Source organism: Prionailurus viverrinus, chromosome A2 (assembly GCF_022837055.1).
Source record: "Prionailurus viverrinus isolate Anna chromosome A2, UM_Priviv_1.0, whole genome shotgun sequence".
NCBI classification, from domain to species: domain Eukaryota; kingdom Metazoa; phylum Chordata; class Mammalia; order Carnivora; family Felidae; genus Prionailurus; species Prionailurus viverrinus.
The window spans coordinates 30452088-30468087 of NC_062562.1; the positions used below are offsets into that span (position 1 = coordinate 30452088).

General features: G+C 41.7%; 1 protein-coding gene and 1 non-coding gene across 2 annotated transcripts in view; one reads left to right on the forward strand and one right to left on the reverse strand.

Annotated features, from left to right (window-relative positions):
* The window catches only part of SYNPR (synaptoporin), a 310558-nt gene that overhangs the window by 258993 nt on the left and 35565 nt on the right, over positions 1 to 16000 (forward strand). Inside the window, exon 4 of the mRNA XM_047849818.1 lies at positions 4007 to 4205. Within this exon, the coding sequence (XP_047705774.1) occupies positions 4007 to 4205 (199 nt within the window). The remainder of the gene's footprint in view (positions 1 to 4006; positions 4206 to 16000) is intronic.
* On the reverse strand, positions 14458 to 14520 carry LOC125161392 (small nucleolar RNA Z39). Its single transcript, XR_007150596.1, has one exon. It is a non-coding gene; the product is annotated as a small nucleolar RNA Z39 (small nucleolar RNA).

The following is a 16000-nucleotide window of genomic DNA, read 5'->3' on the forward strand; positions in this document are numbered from 1 at the left end:
ATTATGCTCAGACTATTTTGAGCTGACGTGCTCGTTCTTTATAAATGATCCCTACTCCCTTCCACGGACGAGGCATTAGCTTAGAACGCACTTCCTTTTCCCCTCTTTCCCTTGATTTCACCCCAGTGTGACTGGTGGGCCAAATACCAAGCTATAAATCACTGGCGTTAATAAGTGCAGCAGACTTGTTAGTGATTTTTGCGTGCCTGTGCCTTGTACAGATAACCACAATTAACATCTACTGTAAATCAACGTAATAAGTTAGCGATAGGGGAAATGATATTCAGCTGATTGCACAGGGAAAAAAAATCCAACACCCAATTCTTTTATTCTCCCGCTGCCTGCCACCCCCACCACAGACCAACATTGCAGACCCAGTCTGTGCACGTCAGCTGAGGGAACTGGCATATCAGAAGCACCGCTAATCCTGGCATCTGGAAAGCAAGTGTGCGTACCTCTGAATAGTTGCAGCAGGTGACGTAGCCCTGCCTGCTATTCTTGTCTTACATGTTGTTCATTATAGGAAAATCTTTCCAATCTTTGACTTAAGATAAAGACCCAAAACTATAACCTGGCCCACAATACCCCACAGTGAGGGCCCCTGAGGACTTCTCCATCTCATCTGAAACCACTCATTTCCTTTTCCCGCCGTGTTCCAGTTTTCCAAGACATATTTCATCTCTCCCCATATGCTGTGTTCCTGGCCTATGCAGGGTCTTGGTGCATGCTCTTTGTGGCCTATGTTTTAACAGCTTTACTGAGATGTAAGTCACATACTATACAATTCATTCACTTAAAATGTACAACTTTATGGTTTTAAGTATATTCACATCACCACATCCATCATCACAGTCAATTCTACAACATTCTTGTCATCCAAAAAAGAAATCCAGGGGCGCCTGGGTGGCTCAGTTGGTTGAGCGTCTGACTTCGGCTCAGGTCATGATCTCACAGTCCATGGGTTTGAGCCCCGCATCAGGCTCTGTGATGACAGCTCGGAGCCTGGAGCCCGCTCCGCTCTGGATTCTGTGTCTCCCTCTCTCTCTGCCCCTCCCCCACTCATGCTCTGTCTCTGTCTCTAAAAAGTGAATAAAACCTTAAAAAAAAAAAAAAGAAATCCTGTAACACTTAGCCGTCATTTTGGATTCTCCCATCGTCCCCCCGGCCCTAGGCAAATGCCAGCCTACTCTTTGTTTCCATAGATTGGCCTTTTCTGAACATTTCATACGAATGGAGTCATACAATGTGTGGTCCTTTGTGACTGACTTTTTCCACTTAGCAGAATGCTTTCAAGGTTCGTTCAGCACTCCATTCCTTATTGATAGATAATATTCCATTGCGTCAATATGCCACATTTTATTTATCCATTCATCAATCGATAGACATTTGTGTTGTTTGTTGTTTTCAGTTTTTGGCTATTATGAATAGTGCTGCTGTGAACATTCTTGTACAAGTTTTTGTGCAGACAAATGTTACCGTTTCTCTTGGGTATGTGTCTAGAAGTGGAATTGCTGGATCATATGCTAACTCTATGTTTAACCGTTTGAAAAACTGCCAGACTGTTTTTTCAAAGTGGCTGCACCATTTTACATTTCCACCAGCAATAGATGAAAGTTCCAATTCTGTCTAATTAGAATTTGTTATTCCAGTCTTATCTTGTTATTCTTACCCAATCTTGCCAACACTTGCTATTCCAATCTTACTGGGTTTTTATTATTATTATTATTATTATTATTATTATAGCCACCCTGGTGGATGTATAGTCATATTTCATGGTGTTTTCATTCTTAACTTTCTATATGGATCATTTCTACCCATTTTTCAGGCTGCAGCTTAAAAGTCACTTCCATAGGGTATTTTACATTGACCACCCCACCCAGGCTCCTCTCAGGAAACCTGTATTTTCTCTCTAAACTTGAAGTTCAACACGGGCAGGGGCCATCCTACGTTTCTCACTCTATCACAGCATCTAGCCATTGTATGAACTACTGGCCACTTGCTAAAAATTTGTTGAATAATGACCTATTATGAAATCATGAGAGAAAGATAGGCATTACCTGAAAATCACCTATTTGAGAATCATTGGCACGATTACCTTTTAAGTCCATTTCATTTTTCAGCCTTCCCACAGACCAAACCATGGAGAAATGTTTTAATCTCTCTGGCAAGGGGAGGAAAGGAACTGCACAATGTGACCATGACGAATGCTTCTCTTTTCCTGCATTGGGCTACAAAGCAGAACACCTTTCTGGTGGGTGAGAAGCAGGAGGAGCCTCAGTAAATACAAGCAGGATCAAGTAGATAGTGTAAACAGCTCTTTCTCAAGTCAGGCAATAGTAGAAAAGACTGGGTTTCTGAGAAATAAAAAGCTGAGGGATACTGGATGTCCCTGCATTAGCTGTCAACAGAGCCACATCCCTAGAGATTCTGGTTCACTAGATCCAGCACAAGGCCCTTGAATGTATGTTTGTAGCAAGGCCTCTAGTGATTGCGATGCCAGTGGCCCATGAGCTTCAAGCTCTGGAGTCAGGCACAGATTTAAATCCCTGCCCAATTTACCAGCCTTGTGGTTTAGGATGAACTACTTAATCTTTCTAAGCCCATTTCTTATTCTGTAAAGGGGGAGGGGGCAATAAAGTGCCTACATCATAGGGTTGCCATTGGGCATTCAATTAAACAATGAGCATAAAACACAATTATCTGGGCCATAAGAAATGTTCCAATGTTAGTTTGCTATTGTCATTACTATTTTATCATTATAGTATTATCTAAAGTATAAGAGAATGTACGCGACAAATCTGTTTTAAAGGCATCAAGTTTTGCTTAGTTAAAAAAAATACTTTCTATGCATAAATTGGGAAATGAGCAGGTTCACCGATGGCTTTATCATTACTGTTACTTTCGTAGATAATTTTCCAAGTGGCACTTTGTTGATATCGTTGCTATGGCTATCTTCAAATGCCTCCCTAATACTCAAAGAATAATTTAGTCATTTCTTATGAAGCACAATTTTGGCTCCTATATTAAATTACAGTTTACCACCTAGTTGACAACATGAGCTACTGTACTGGCTATAACATACTTCCTTAGGTGTCGTTTATTGAGCAGAAAGTATTAGCCCCCAAACCTTATTTTTCTCTATTAGGTAACACACTGAGCCTGAATGCTTTCCTAATAGAACTTACTCTCTAAAATAGAAGTTCTAAAAGTTCAATCAAATTAGTATCGATCCGTCATCTTACAGAATCAAGAATGTTCATTCATTTATCCAAGTCCTATATACTGAATGCCTAACAAGTGTCAGTCATTCAAGATATACAAAGAAGAAGAAAATCAAGATTCCATCACCATGGAAGGGGCAGTGAAGACAGAAGAAAACAAGGAATTAAATACATCACCAAAACAGTGTGGCTAGTGATGAGTGCTATGAATGACGTTAACCAGGGCAATGGGATAGAAAATGTCTACAGGAAAGGAACTATTTTAGCTTAATGGTCAGAAAAAGGCTCTCCCAGAAGATGACCTTTGAGCAGACACAGGAATACCAAGAAGGAGCCAGCTATGGAAAATGTCAGGGAACAGAGTGAGGAAAAGGGAACATTGAAATGACCACAAGTCAGGACTGTTCCATAAGGACCTGATGTAAGACCTGCTGGGTCTTATTAAGGAGTTAGGGATTGAGTCCAAGCACAATGAGAAAGCACTGGGGAATTTGAGCAGGAGGATGTCATATAGTGTAATTTATCGTCATTTCAGGTTCCCTTTCCCTCCCCTCCTCCCCTCTGTCTCGAGTGACTAGCTACTGGGAAACCCAGTGGAATGATGTTTTCCTGTGACATTTCTTCCATGTTTCCAGCGGTAACCTCAGTTTCTTTAATGAACTTCTCCCAGAAGCATGCCGTAAAACTCCCCAATCACCCCTGCTTTGCTTTAGAACATGTAGACACCCAGCCCCTCACTTGGTCTCCATCGCATTGTAAAGAGTCTCCTTCATCTGGCACTTTAGGTTACACCAGGTGACGTTTGAAGTGCCCACCTGCGAGGGGAAGGAGCAGCAGAAACTGGCATTGACTGGTGACTCCTCATCTTCCGCCGAGTTCTTCGTCACGGTTGCTGTCTTCGCCTTCCTCTACTCCCTGGCTGCCACCGTCGTTTACATTTTCTTCCAGAACAAGTACCGGGAGAACAACCGGGGCCCGCTCATTGTAAGTGGCTTATTTCTTGATATAACTTGTCTCTGTCCCCTCTGATTTCTTTCCCGCGGCTTGAAGGGCTTTGGAGTTATGCAAGCCCTCGGGGTGAGTATTTTTTTTTTTTTAAATCACATTCCTTTTCATCCACACCTCTTGGATCTGAGACAGAAGCATGATATCTGCCATTCCTTTGTGCCCCTGAACTGGAAAGGTATCACAAGACTTACTGGAAACCTCTGAAATAAATGGTTGGAAATCTCATGAGATCAAGGGAAGACAAGTGAGGCTTGCTGTAGATTTATTTATAATTCCAGCATTATGGAGCCAGTCAACCGTTTTTTTTTTCCACTGGTTATTCAGACAGTGTGACTTGTGCTTATCTGAAATGCACTGTTTTGTTAGTATAGAATAGACTGGGCATAGAAGTTTCCATCCCTGAATACCCCACACACACCAGTCTCTCCTAATCTCTGTCTCTTTCCACCACCAATCCTCCTCCCACTTTCTTTTTCCTTATACACTGATCCAAGGATTCACATGGGTGAAACCAGTACAGCCCAGAATACCCAGATGGGGACACACACACACACTTATAGGAGCACAACAACTCTTGGAGGGGCACAGTGGCCAGGATAATGGTTAAGGAAATAAATTTTCAACTTCTCAACCTTCACATGTACATTTGCCTAAAATTTATGAGAATGTTCTACATGTGAAAATACCCGGCTGTCTTCTTTCTTAATTACCTATTCACATTTTACAAAAGAAAAACATCCTTCCTTTCCATCCCAGGTATCACCACACAATACATTGCTAGGAGGCAAAACCATTCAGTTGCTAATTAAAAAGGGACCATTTGAAATATTGATGTTGTTGGCAATGAAAGCAAGTGATTCTAATGCCTGAGTAATGCACTCTTTTGCATATAAGGAGGTTAACAATTTCTTTATTTCAATAATATTGAAAAGTCCTAATCTACTCATCAGCTGATGGACCATTAAAAAACAATTTCTGATGACAGATCACGATGTGATCAGGACATATAACTCAGAAGGAATTCAAAGAAATTAATGGCATTGCCATAACAAAACTCCATCTGTTCTCATCTACTCATTTATGCAAGCAAGCTTTCTCAGCACATCTATAGAATGAAAAATGGGAAGAGAATTTAGGCTGAATCATAGCCCATTCTAGAAATAAGTAATATTTGTCCCCCCACAAAAATACATAAACTAATTGAAGAAAAAGCCCCACACATTTCTAATAAAATGTTTACTTTTTAAATATAATAATGATTAAAATGTGTAATATATTTATATTGTTTGGAACAATTGTGCATTAAAAATATTTACTAATAATATCACCCAACCCAAAATAAATTTTTGACACTTAAAACATTAGGCTCATGGGTAAAAGTTATTTAAACTTACAAACATATATATTCATACATGTAATAGGGTGATTGATAAAATGCTTTCCAATATAAAAAATATTGTATTAGGGTTTAATTTTGTGATGGAAGTACAATGGAAACACAAATCCATACCAAACAAAAATCACATGTAAAATTTCCAACTGCTAAAGAGGAACTCTTTTATTACTTTTTAATGGAAGATAGAGATTATCGAATACTCCATTGGATTCATTTAAAAATGGATACAATGGGTATGTTTTAAAATAGAAATATGTATTGCCAGAAATTATGTTCTTTGAACTATTTAGGTTTCTTGTTTGCTTGCTTACTTACTTATTTTGAGAGTAGGTGGGAAGGGGCAGAGAGGGAAAGATAGAATCCCAAGCAGGCTCCACACTGTCAGCACAGAGCCTGACACAGGACCTGATCCCACAAACTACAAGATCATGACCTGGGCTGAAATGAAGAGTCAGAAGCTTAACCTACTGGCACCCCAAGAACTATGTAGATTTTTAATAAGAACAAAATTAGATGTCAACTATATAGAAGTGGGAACATAATTTTTCAAAATTCTTTTAGGGATTATGTAAGTGAAATAAATTTTACGGATATCTAACCTAATCTGTGTATTATGGAGACCTGAACTTTAAAATAAGCACAGTTTGAAGGATAACTGGATGAAATCCCAATTTGCAGAGCTTTGTGATTCAGTTTGAAAGGCCCCCCCAAAATTCAAATTTGTAACCCTTTAATATGTTATCTTGGAAAAAGAAGAGTAATGCACAGAACTTGAATCTTTGAACAGGTGTCCTTTTTTTTTCTCCCAAATTGAAGCTACTGGTCTTTATGGTTTTAAATTACCTTTAAGAGAGTCACCTAACTTGGGCTTATCCCTCATGTGATGTGCAGATATGCAAAAAGATTGCTATATATGTACCACAAAACCACCATGCATGCATCCGTGCATGAGTACATGTGGACACTGTTACAGAATTCTAAAGTCAGAGGAAGTGTCCTGACTTCCTGAGAGAAGATGTTGACTCAGCTAGTTTGCTCACCAAGTGGAAAAAGATGTATTTTGTTCTATAAAACCACATTCTCCTCATGTGAAATAATCTTGTGAAGGTATGCTGCTTCATCTCTGTGTAAATAGTGTCTCCCATCCAGCAGGATATAATGAAATCCTGAATTGTGTACTATACTGGGTAGGTTCTGTTTTATTACATGGTGGAAGAAGGGGAGGGGCAGGAGAGATCTTTCTAGTAATAAAAAAGGAAAGGCTCCTAGATGAAACCTCCGTGATATTAAACAACTGATATACTCATTACTTAGCAGATGAAAGTTCATTGACAAATGAGCCTGAGTCCTAAGAGTCACAGAAGCAGAATGAATGTCAAGGATCAGTATGATGCCATTACAACTGCAAATGGCAAGCCATTTCAATTCTGACCCCACCATGAGGAGGCCACAACTGGGGGAGAAAGAGTGGGCTATTCTACCTACCTCTAATTGTGAGTTGGCAGAGGACAGAAAATCCACACCGTGAGCAAGGTCTCAAGAAGGTGGTTCAAACCTAAGAAAACTTTCAAATGCTATGTTAACAATGATGGTACTCATTTTCAGTCCATCCTGTTTATTCAGAAAGATGGCTACTGATCATTACTTGGTCATCTCAGATCTTGTTACCATCTACTCTTTTTTTGTTGTCGCTTTGTTTTTAACAAAACACACATTATTTCCTTCATTTATTCGTTCTCCAAATCAATCTTTTCCTATGAAACAACAAAGCTACCATATTACAGTGATGTGAACTAATTCAAGCAGTTTAAAGAAGTCGGGTATCATTTTAAGCTAGCTCACATCTACAACAATTTCCCATCTTGCTCTATAGTCCTCTAGGACATGATGTTACACATCAAGCATAGATAAGATCAGTGTATAGGAGAGTGATGAGATTGGTAATGATGTTGGTAGTAAGAACAGTAATGTCTACTGGTATTGATTGAATTTCTACTAAGTGTGAAGCTAATAGTCACAACAGCCCTAATTTATGTTATTATTCACATGTAGAGATGAGGAAAGGGAGGCTCGGAGAGGTACCTGGCTCTCCCAGGTCACATCCCTAATAAAGCATAGAGAATTTGAACCCAGGTTTCCAACTCCAGGGTCCGAATTCATAACCACCGTGCAAGAGGGTCCAAAGTCCTGACAGGCATTATGCTATGAAGTTAGAGGAGTGGGGGCGGGTAAGACCAATTGGTTGAAACACCTGGACCATTCCTAGACTGTCTTACCCTGGATACAGAGAAACCAGACCCTACAACCCCTGGACTTTTCTATTCATTTGATGCCATCATGGCTTTTATTTGCCTTTGAAATCTATTTGGAGTCCTGGAATGACTGCTATAAATCTCTGATGCTGGAATAACTAGAAGGTTCTGTTTGTGCTGCTGTTTATCTCTGTTGCACATGGAAGATGTCAATGATAGAAAACAAGCTTTAAAAGTGTCCATGATCAGTAGGTATTATAAATCAGAGATTCCCAGGACTGATTCCTATATATTTGCAAGCAGTTGTGAGCAATTTCAGACAGAATGGGGCCATGCTTACCAATGGCTATTTTTTTTTTAAAGTATCTCTTTCTACTGAATATGTTTGACAGGATGGTACACCTTTAAGTAAAACTGAAAATATGAATGCCTTCAGAAGTAACATAATTGTTAATGATGCTGAATGACGCAATAGCAAGAAAGTCGGGCCAGAAGAATCAACCAGCCAGTGGACGTCACTACAGTGCATGCTTTCTTGTACAGATGAATAAATTACAGTTCTCAGAAAGCAGAAAGGGCCACCTGAATGGTGGCGTGGTTGTGAATTGAAATGTCATATCTGGTTAGATCATTTTGTCACGTTCCTTAGAGTACAGTTTTAAAGCCAATCTTCTGCCTGGATTTCTGTGTCAGGATATTCTGAGCCATTTTCAGATCTCATGTCAAAGAGTCACACTGTGAGGCTTTGGGGGTTTTTTTCATATTAATGTAAAGTAGATTAAAAAAAATCTTACAGGGCTGTCAAAATGCTCTAAGAATGAGTACATAACAAACACTGCTCCCCATTTTGGTGAACCCTTGTGACAAGAGGTTTGGTTTAAAGTAACTACTCTAGGAATTTGGGAGAATCAATATCCACCATAAGATTTTGTGGAAAATGAAAAAAGCTGCATTATTTAAGCTCTGCTTTATCCATAAATGTTGACCGAAGGCAGTTTATGGGACCAGCAGTGTTTACCCATTGCAGGCACAGAGTGGTGTCGTGGCTCACATTTGTTTTATGCTCAATGCCTTCCAAACATTTTCTCATCTAGCCTCAGAACAACCCTGAGAGAGAAGTAGAGCAATTAGAATCAGCCCCATTCTACAGATTCAATTTACCACCTCTTTATTGAGCACCAGGCCTTGGAAAATGTGTCCCTGGGAGATTAGAAACCTTGCCTGTTGTCAGAGAAGTTAATGGCAGAAGAAGGACTGAGACTCAGTCCAGTGATCTTATGGGTAATGGCCAAGCACCAGAGTCCTGGATTTTAACCCCCCTGTATGACCTAGTATTTAATAGTTGGAAGCCTTACTTCACCTGTAGAAAGAAGCTAATGATAACACATGCCACAGGGCTGCTGAAAAGAAAGGAGTTAATGCCTACAAGGCACTTTGCACAGGGAAAGGCATACAGTAAGTGATAAATTAATGGCATCTAATGGCCACACTATTATTGCCAATAATTTTTTTAATGTTTTTACTTTATTTTTGAGAGAGAGAGAGACAGAGCACAACCCGGGGAGGGGCAGAGAGAGAGGGAGACACAGAATCAGAAGCAAGCTCCAGGCTCTGAGCTGTCAGCACAGAGCCCGACGCAGGGCTCGAACTCATGAACATCAAGATCATGACCTGAGCCGAAGTTAGATGTTTAACCTATTGAGCCACCCAGGTGCCCCTATTGCCATTAATTGTAATCATTCTCCCACCCACTACTGGTAGGACCTTAGCCCAATAAATAAAAATTGCAGGCAGCTTCCTTTAATTGCTAGCAGCCTTCTCAATTCTTCTTTGCTTAGTGCCTCTACCCCACACTCTCTCCTCTCTCCAATTCCCCCAAGGATGGAGCTTGACTCAGGACTTCTTCTAAGACCACAATTGCTAGGTTGAACCACCCAGTTAACCTTTCTGTTCCTGTAACCCCACTCCATTAGACAACTAGAAGGTGGATTTTTAACCCCCAAAACAAAATAAGGCTCCCTGTTTTCAAGTGTGGGCTAAGGCCATCGCTAAGATAGGACAAAAGAAGGCAGGCAAAGAGCTGATGCTCGGAGTCTCCAATGCTGGTTCCTCCCAACTACATCTTTCTTAGCTGTAATCCAAGATGGAAATCGGAACTGCAGCCTCCAAGCTGAGAAACCTCTCCCCCTCCCCCTACCTCTCCCTGCTCCGTCTTTTCTCAACTTGTCAATTCCACTTCATTTCTGTGTATTTTCTTTTAATAGATCATAAGTTCTTCCACAGGCCAAGCAACATGCATTTAGGGGTGAATTTAGAGCATCCAGTCTGGTGGAAATTATTGAATAATTATGACTCTCCTAGAACTGACCTGCTTTGGTAACTGACAGCAGGTGTACCTCTGAGGTCCACGGGCCAGGGCGCGCCCTCCCCAAGTGGGCTGGGCTGATATTCAAGACAACTCCAGAGCATTTCGTGCTTGGTGAGAGGATGCGTAGAGACTGTGTTTGAAGTTCTGCCCCAGGTACACTGTATTTGATGCTAAAAAGAATAACATTATTTGAAGCCCACAAAGTATGTATCTTGTTAGTCAGAGGCACACCTGCCAGAATCTGACACTTCAGCCTCTGGGGTGTGTGTGTGTGTGTGTGTGTGCGCGCGCGCGCGCGCGTGTGTGTGTGTGTGTGTGTGTGTGTGTGTGTGTGTGTGTTTCCTCCCCACTCTTTGAGACAAGAAGTGTAGACGTTGCAAAAGGGTATGGGCTTAACCTTAAATGAACCTTTATCCAAACTACTACACGTTTTGCATCAACAAATATATTTTTCCAGAATTGTACCACAGAGGAAGGGAAATAAAGTAATCCATTTAGAATGTTCCCAGCACACCATCTCCACATTTTATCAGATTTTACAGTCTCAGCTCTTTTTCAGCTTCTTATGATTAGCAACTCCTTAATTTAAATGAAGGTTAATTGCCACTGTATTTGGTGCCATGTTTCTCCAATTAGCTTGTTAAACGTGGTCCAATAGCCTTCATAAAGGCAGTGAGTGGCCCCCACCTCTTCTTATCCGGGGTGGGAGCTGGGGTTTCAGAGGGTAGTTTAGCACGTCTGTCCGAACTCCAACTGTTTTTGTCAGATTTCTTTTCATCTCAGAGAACTCATCATTCAGTTAGAAAAACGGGGACCTGGGGGAGATGTGGCAGAGCCCCAAATGTGTCTTTCCTGCGTGTTTCTTTCTTCCCTTTAAAGCAATATGAAATGGGAAATTTGTCTACTCCATGGCCTACCGCACCCACGAGAGATCGTTCCTTCTTTCTCAAATGGAATAGTGGTTTTAAGCTGGCAGGCAGGAGAGGGGCACATTTGGCAGCCTCAGGAGACAGTTCTCATGGTCACTACTGGGGGGAATCCAGGGGTAGAGGCCTGGGATGCTGGTGAGCTTTCTGTAGTGCACAGGACACCACACCACAACCAAGAAATATCGGGCTGAAGATGTCAAGAGTGCTCGGGTTGACAAACCCCAACTTCTAGCAACAATCAGCAGCTGTTGAGTACCTGCTGGGCGCCGAGTACTATACAAGCTCTTTTCACGTCTTCTCTTTAAAACTTTCTTAAATGCTTTTATTTATTTATCTTGAAAGAGAGAACGTGAGCGGGGGAGGGTGGTGTGGACAGAGGATCTGAAGCAGGCTCCAAGCTGAAAATCAGGAGATCGTGAGCTGACAAAGTCGGGTGCTTAACCCACTAAATCACCCGAGGGACCTTTCTCTTTAAATCCTTAAAGTAACCTTTCAAGTTTGATATTTAAATTCCCATTTTTGAGATGCAGAAACTGAAGCTGAAGAAGTGTAAAAGACTTGTCCCCAGGTTTCTTGCCCCAGAGGCAATTCAGGTCTTTCTGACCTCTGCTCAAAAGTTGCTTCATTTTTATCTGAATCTACTTCTCGCTGTGCTCATTTCTTGTGATCTAAGGACCTCACTCACCCCTGGCTGTTGGCTACTCTCACCCTGTCTTGTGCTTCCTCTTGTAGCTACCACCAACACATACACACACTCACATACACGTCTCAGTGTTAGAACCTTTATCTCCAAAGCTCTGCTTTCTGATCTAGCTGCCAAACTACAGAGGAAAATGGTGCCATATCCAATTCTTTAACCAATTTTAGATGTTAACCTGGAAATTAACTCTTGTATTTCTCCCAGAATACTTCAGGAGCTTTTATACTCATCCTGACTCCATCTCTAAGTATGAAATTTAAGCCAGTTTGAATGTTTGCACGTAGTTCAAGGCATGAGTTTAAACTCCAGAGTACAAGTCATTTCATGGGACTCCCAAAGTGGTAGAAAGTTGGGAAGGAAGCGGGCAAAGATATTTCCAATTCAATTAACAGCTATGCGCAATTTTTAAAAATAATTCATCTTCTGTTTGTTTCTGCTTCTAGTACCCTCAGACACTGTTGTTGGCTTTTAGTTTTGTGTTTCACTCAAACTAAAGTTGATGTGGTATTTCCTTTTTGATTCCAAGACAAAGCTCTTTCTTGGATTCAAGAGTAATGATCTTGGCTGCTTAAGCTCTTGTAGTTCCCAGGCCCTGAGCTGGGCACCAGAGACACATAGGTCCTGGCCTCAGGCTATTTGCTTTACTCTTAGTAGCCTTGATCTCTCACGGAAGATAGTAAGGGGCCAGTGGTTACGAATTGAGGCTCCATACCCAGACTGCCTGGGCCCCAATCTTGGTACCAGCAGTCATCTGTGTAACTTTGGACAAGTTCTAGAACCCCTCGATGTTTCTGTTTCTTCACCTGTGAAATAGAGGTAACGGCGATTCCTAACCTCTTAAATTGTTGGTCAGATGAAATGAGTTAGGACACGTGAAGCTCTTACAAGAACGGCAGGTGCTCATTAATGTGAGCCATCGTTTTCATCAGCCTTATATTATTATCTACCCTGGTGTTTATTAAATCTCAATGGGTTGATCAGCTGCAAAACAAACCCACTGACTTTCTCATCTTTACAAATGCTTTGCAAGTCTTCCTGTTGCACTGTCAACACCAAACCCTCTTTTACATTGTTTCTTATTCTTTGTGCCTCCAAAGCATAAGCTGCTCTCCTTACAGACAAACGCAGTCAATTCTAAGGTGGGGTTTCACACGGTCTGGCCTTTACATCACTCGCTTCCCCCTCTCTTGGCTCTCCTACCCCCAGCCTGGCACTCAGATCTCATAATTCAGGGAAAAGGGGAGAAAGAACAGAACCCCATTAAACTAACCAGGCTCCAGAGAACTGGAGCTTGAATCCCTTCTCAGCTGGCAAGTCTGAAAATAGCAGGAGAGTGTGAAGAGCCCCATTGTGTAACAGGAAGAAACTTGAGGAAATTTGATTGTTTGGGGGCATCCAGCTGAGAAATGAGGTTCAGACTTTCACCCTCCTCCTATCATTTTTTGAAAGTGGTGAAATCTTGCCCACCCCACTCCACCCCCACAAAGGCAAAAATATCCCTACTATTTCCTAAGTTTATTTCTTGGATTCCAGAAAAAGCAGACACTCACAAAGAGGCGCAGCTTTGGATTCACTGGGGCTCTCCGCCGTTTAAGGATGCCTTGCACCAACACCCACGGTTCATTAAACTTTCAAATAATTGGCACAAAGTCCAGAGCTTGAATTTTTTTTTTTTTTTTTTTTTGCAACCCTCTGAGCTCCTTCTCCCTGCTGGGCATCTTCATTTCCATTGCTTATTAGTAGGACCCTAATCAAAGCGGCAGAGCCACGCAAGGAAATGCTTCAAAATTTGCCTTGGGAACACAGAGGAAGTAACGCCAGATAAAAACTAGCTTGGATCCCTTGGTGGGGGTGGGTGTTGAAAATACCTGAGAGGCTGGCCCAGCCGTGATTTCATCTTCACTACCTACTACCTACCTATCTGAGACCTATCGCTTTGAATCTGCCTCCATGTGGTCCCGAAACGTCTAACAAACCTTTGAATGATTCATTGGCTGTCTCAAGGAATAAACCACTGAACCTGAATTGTAATGAGTTTTATTGGTGGCCAGGTGGATTCACTAGCCAATTGGCTAGCCAAACTTATGGGCAGAAAAATAGGTCGATTTTGGCAACCTAGAAGTGACAAGGCTAAAAACAAATTATTACAGTGGAAAAATAACTTAGGAAAATTGCAGTTGAGCTAGAGAAAAGCAGGCTGAGATGTCTGGCGTTTTACCACGGTGCTTACCGCCACCCCAGTGTTGCTCTTGGAAATAGGAAAATGAAAATCCAAAAATGTCTATCAGCTTCTGGAGCACCCACTCTGTGTGCAAGACATATGGGGACTGCAGTAGCATGAAATACAGACTTTTATATTCATTATTATAAACTACTCTAGTTGCTTCCATTTGGATGGCTATATAATATTTCATTTTATAGAGATAATGTGAATTATTTAACCAATCTCTTATTGTTAGACTTTGAATTTTTCTCTCTCACAAGCAAGGCTAGAATAATCAGCCTTGCGCTCCAATCTTAACACATTTTAAATCATTTCTTTGGGATAAAAACCCAGAAATTTTCGTTTCTTTTTTTTTTTTTTACATCCGAAAGCGTTTACAGTATCATGACTTTATTCATACTGATTTGCTTCATCATATGCAAAAAACCCAGAAATTTTCTTACTGGATTTTAAAGCAGAAATTTCTTTAAATCCGTGAAAAGCGTGTCCTTTAACAAATTACCTCTGAACTGAGGGAAAATTGGGATTCCAACCCTTGACTCTACCCTAGACCCCGCAATCGTATTGCTATTGGAGAAAAGATCTCCCAAAGAGATCAACAAAGAAAATTTTCTTCCCAGAGAGGAAAACAATAACGCAGAACTGTCCTGAGGATGTTGCCACTGACACACTGGCTTTGAAACTTGAGATACTAAAGGGACATCAGAAGTCGATTCAAGCCATATTTAAGTAGGCAGAAGCTGGGGCTTTAATTACCAAGGAGAAACCCCAAGACAGGCATTAATCTGCATGGCAGCGTAAGCTTAGCCCCGTCTCTGGACTCCTCCTTTGGCAGGTATCCTTTCTCATGGAGGCTCAGTAGTGAAGTTTCAGGTCATTAATTACTCCTCAGGCCACAAACAGAAGAAGGAAACGAAAATACAGAAATTCCATGACATGAGTTTTTAAAATAATGGAATGGCTTACAGGTTTCATCCTGGGGTTTCTCCAATGGCTGACGTTCCGTATGTGGCAAGCCAGCGGCTGCCTGGGGAACCGCAAGATCAGTAAGAGTCTGGCTGGCCCTGTCAGCTGCCCAGCAACCTCCTGAGTGCCTCTGCATAAATCTGGTGGCTCTTTTCAAACCCCCAAGTAAGCTGTTTCCCGCAACTTGCCTTGGCTCTTTTTCCCCCACTTGTGTCAATTGTTGATGAAGGATTGAAAAAACCAACAGCAAACAATATGGGATTAATGTCCCTGTTTAGAAGATCCAGCTCTGGGGGAGCCCATTCTGGGCTTTATGAACCCCTCATGCCTTAGAGATCAGCACAGTTACGGGGAATGGGCTCAGGAAGGGGCTGCAGAAAGGTCAGAGTTGATTCATATTAGGTTCTAGGTATGGAGACTTTTTTTGAGAGAGAGCACAGACACACGCATGCTAGCAGAGAAGGGGCAGAGGGAGAGAGAGCAAATCTTCAGCAGGGTCCACGCTCAGCACAGAGCCCCATGTGGAGCTCCATCCCATGACCCCAGGATCGTTACCTGAGCTGAAACCGAGAGTCGGCTATTCAGTCAACTGAGCCACCCAGACACCCCCATATGTAGATTCTTAATGAAGGGGTCTCCTACCTCCTGTCTTCCGTTTTTCTAGTCATCATTTCAAACATCTGTAGTTTGTGGAAATAAAGACTGGCTCCTCACTCCAGCATTCAAGGCCTCCAAAGCTGTGACCCCTTCACCTACTTTTCAGAGCCGTCTCCTTCCAATCCCTAATCCCTTGTTTTAGCCAAACTGGAGCCCTTATCGTTCCCCCAAGATAGTTACTGCACCTCTGTCTGCCACTAGGAATGGTCTTTCTCCTCACCTCTCCCATCTCAGCCTATCAAAGTTAGACTCATCACCAAAGACTCCTCTCCAATGCCG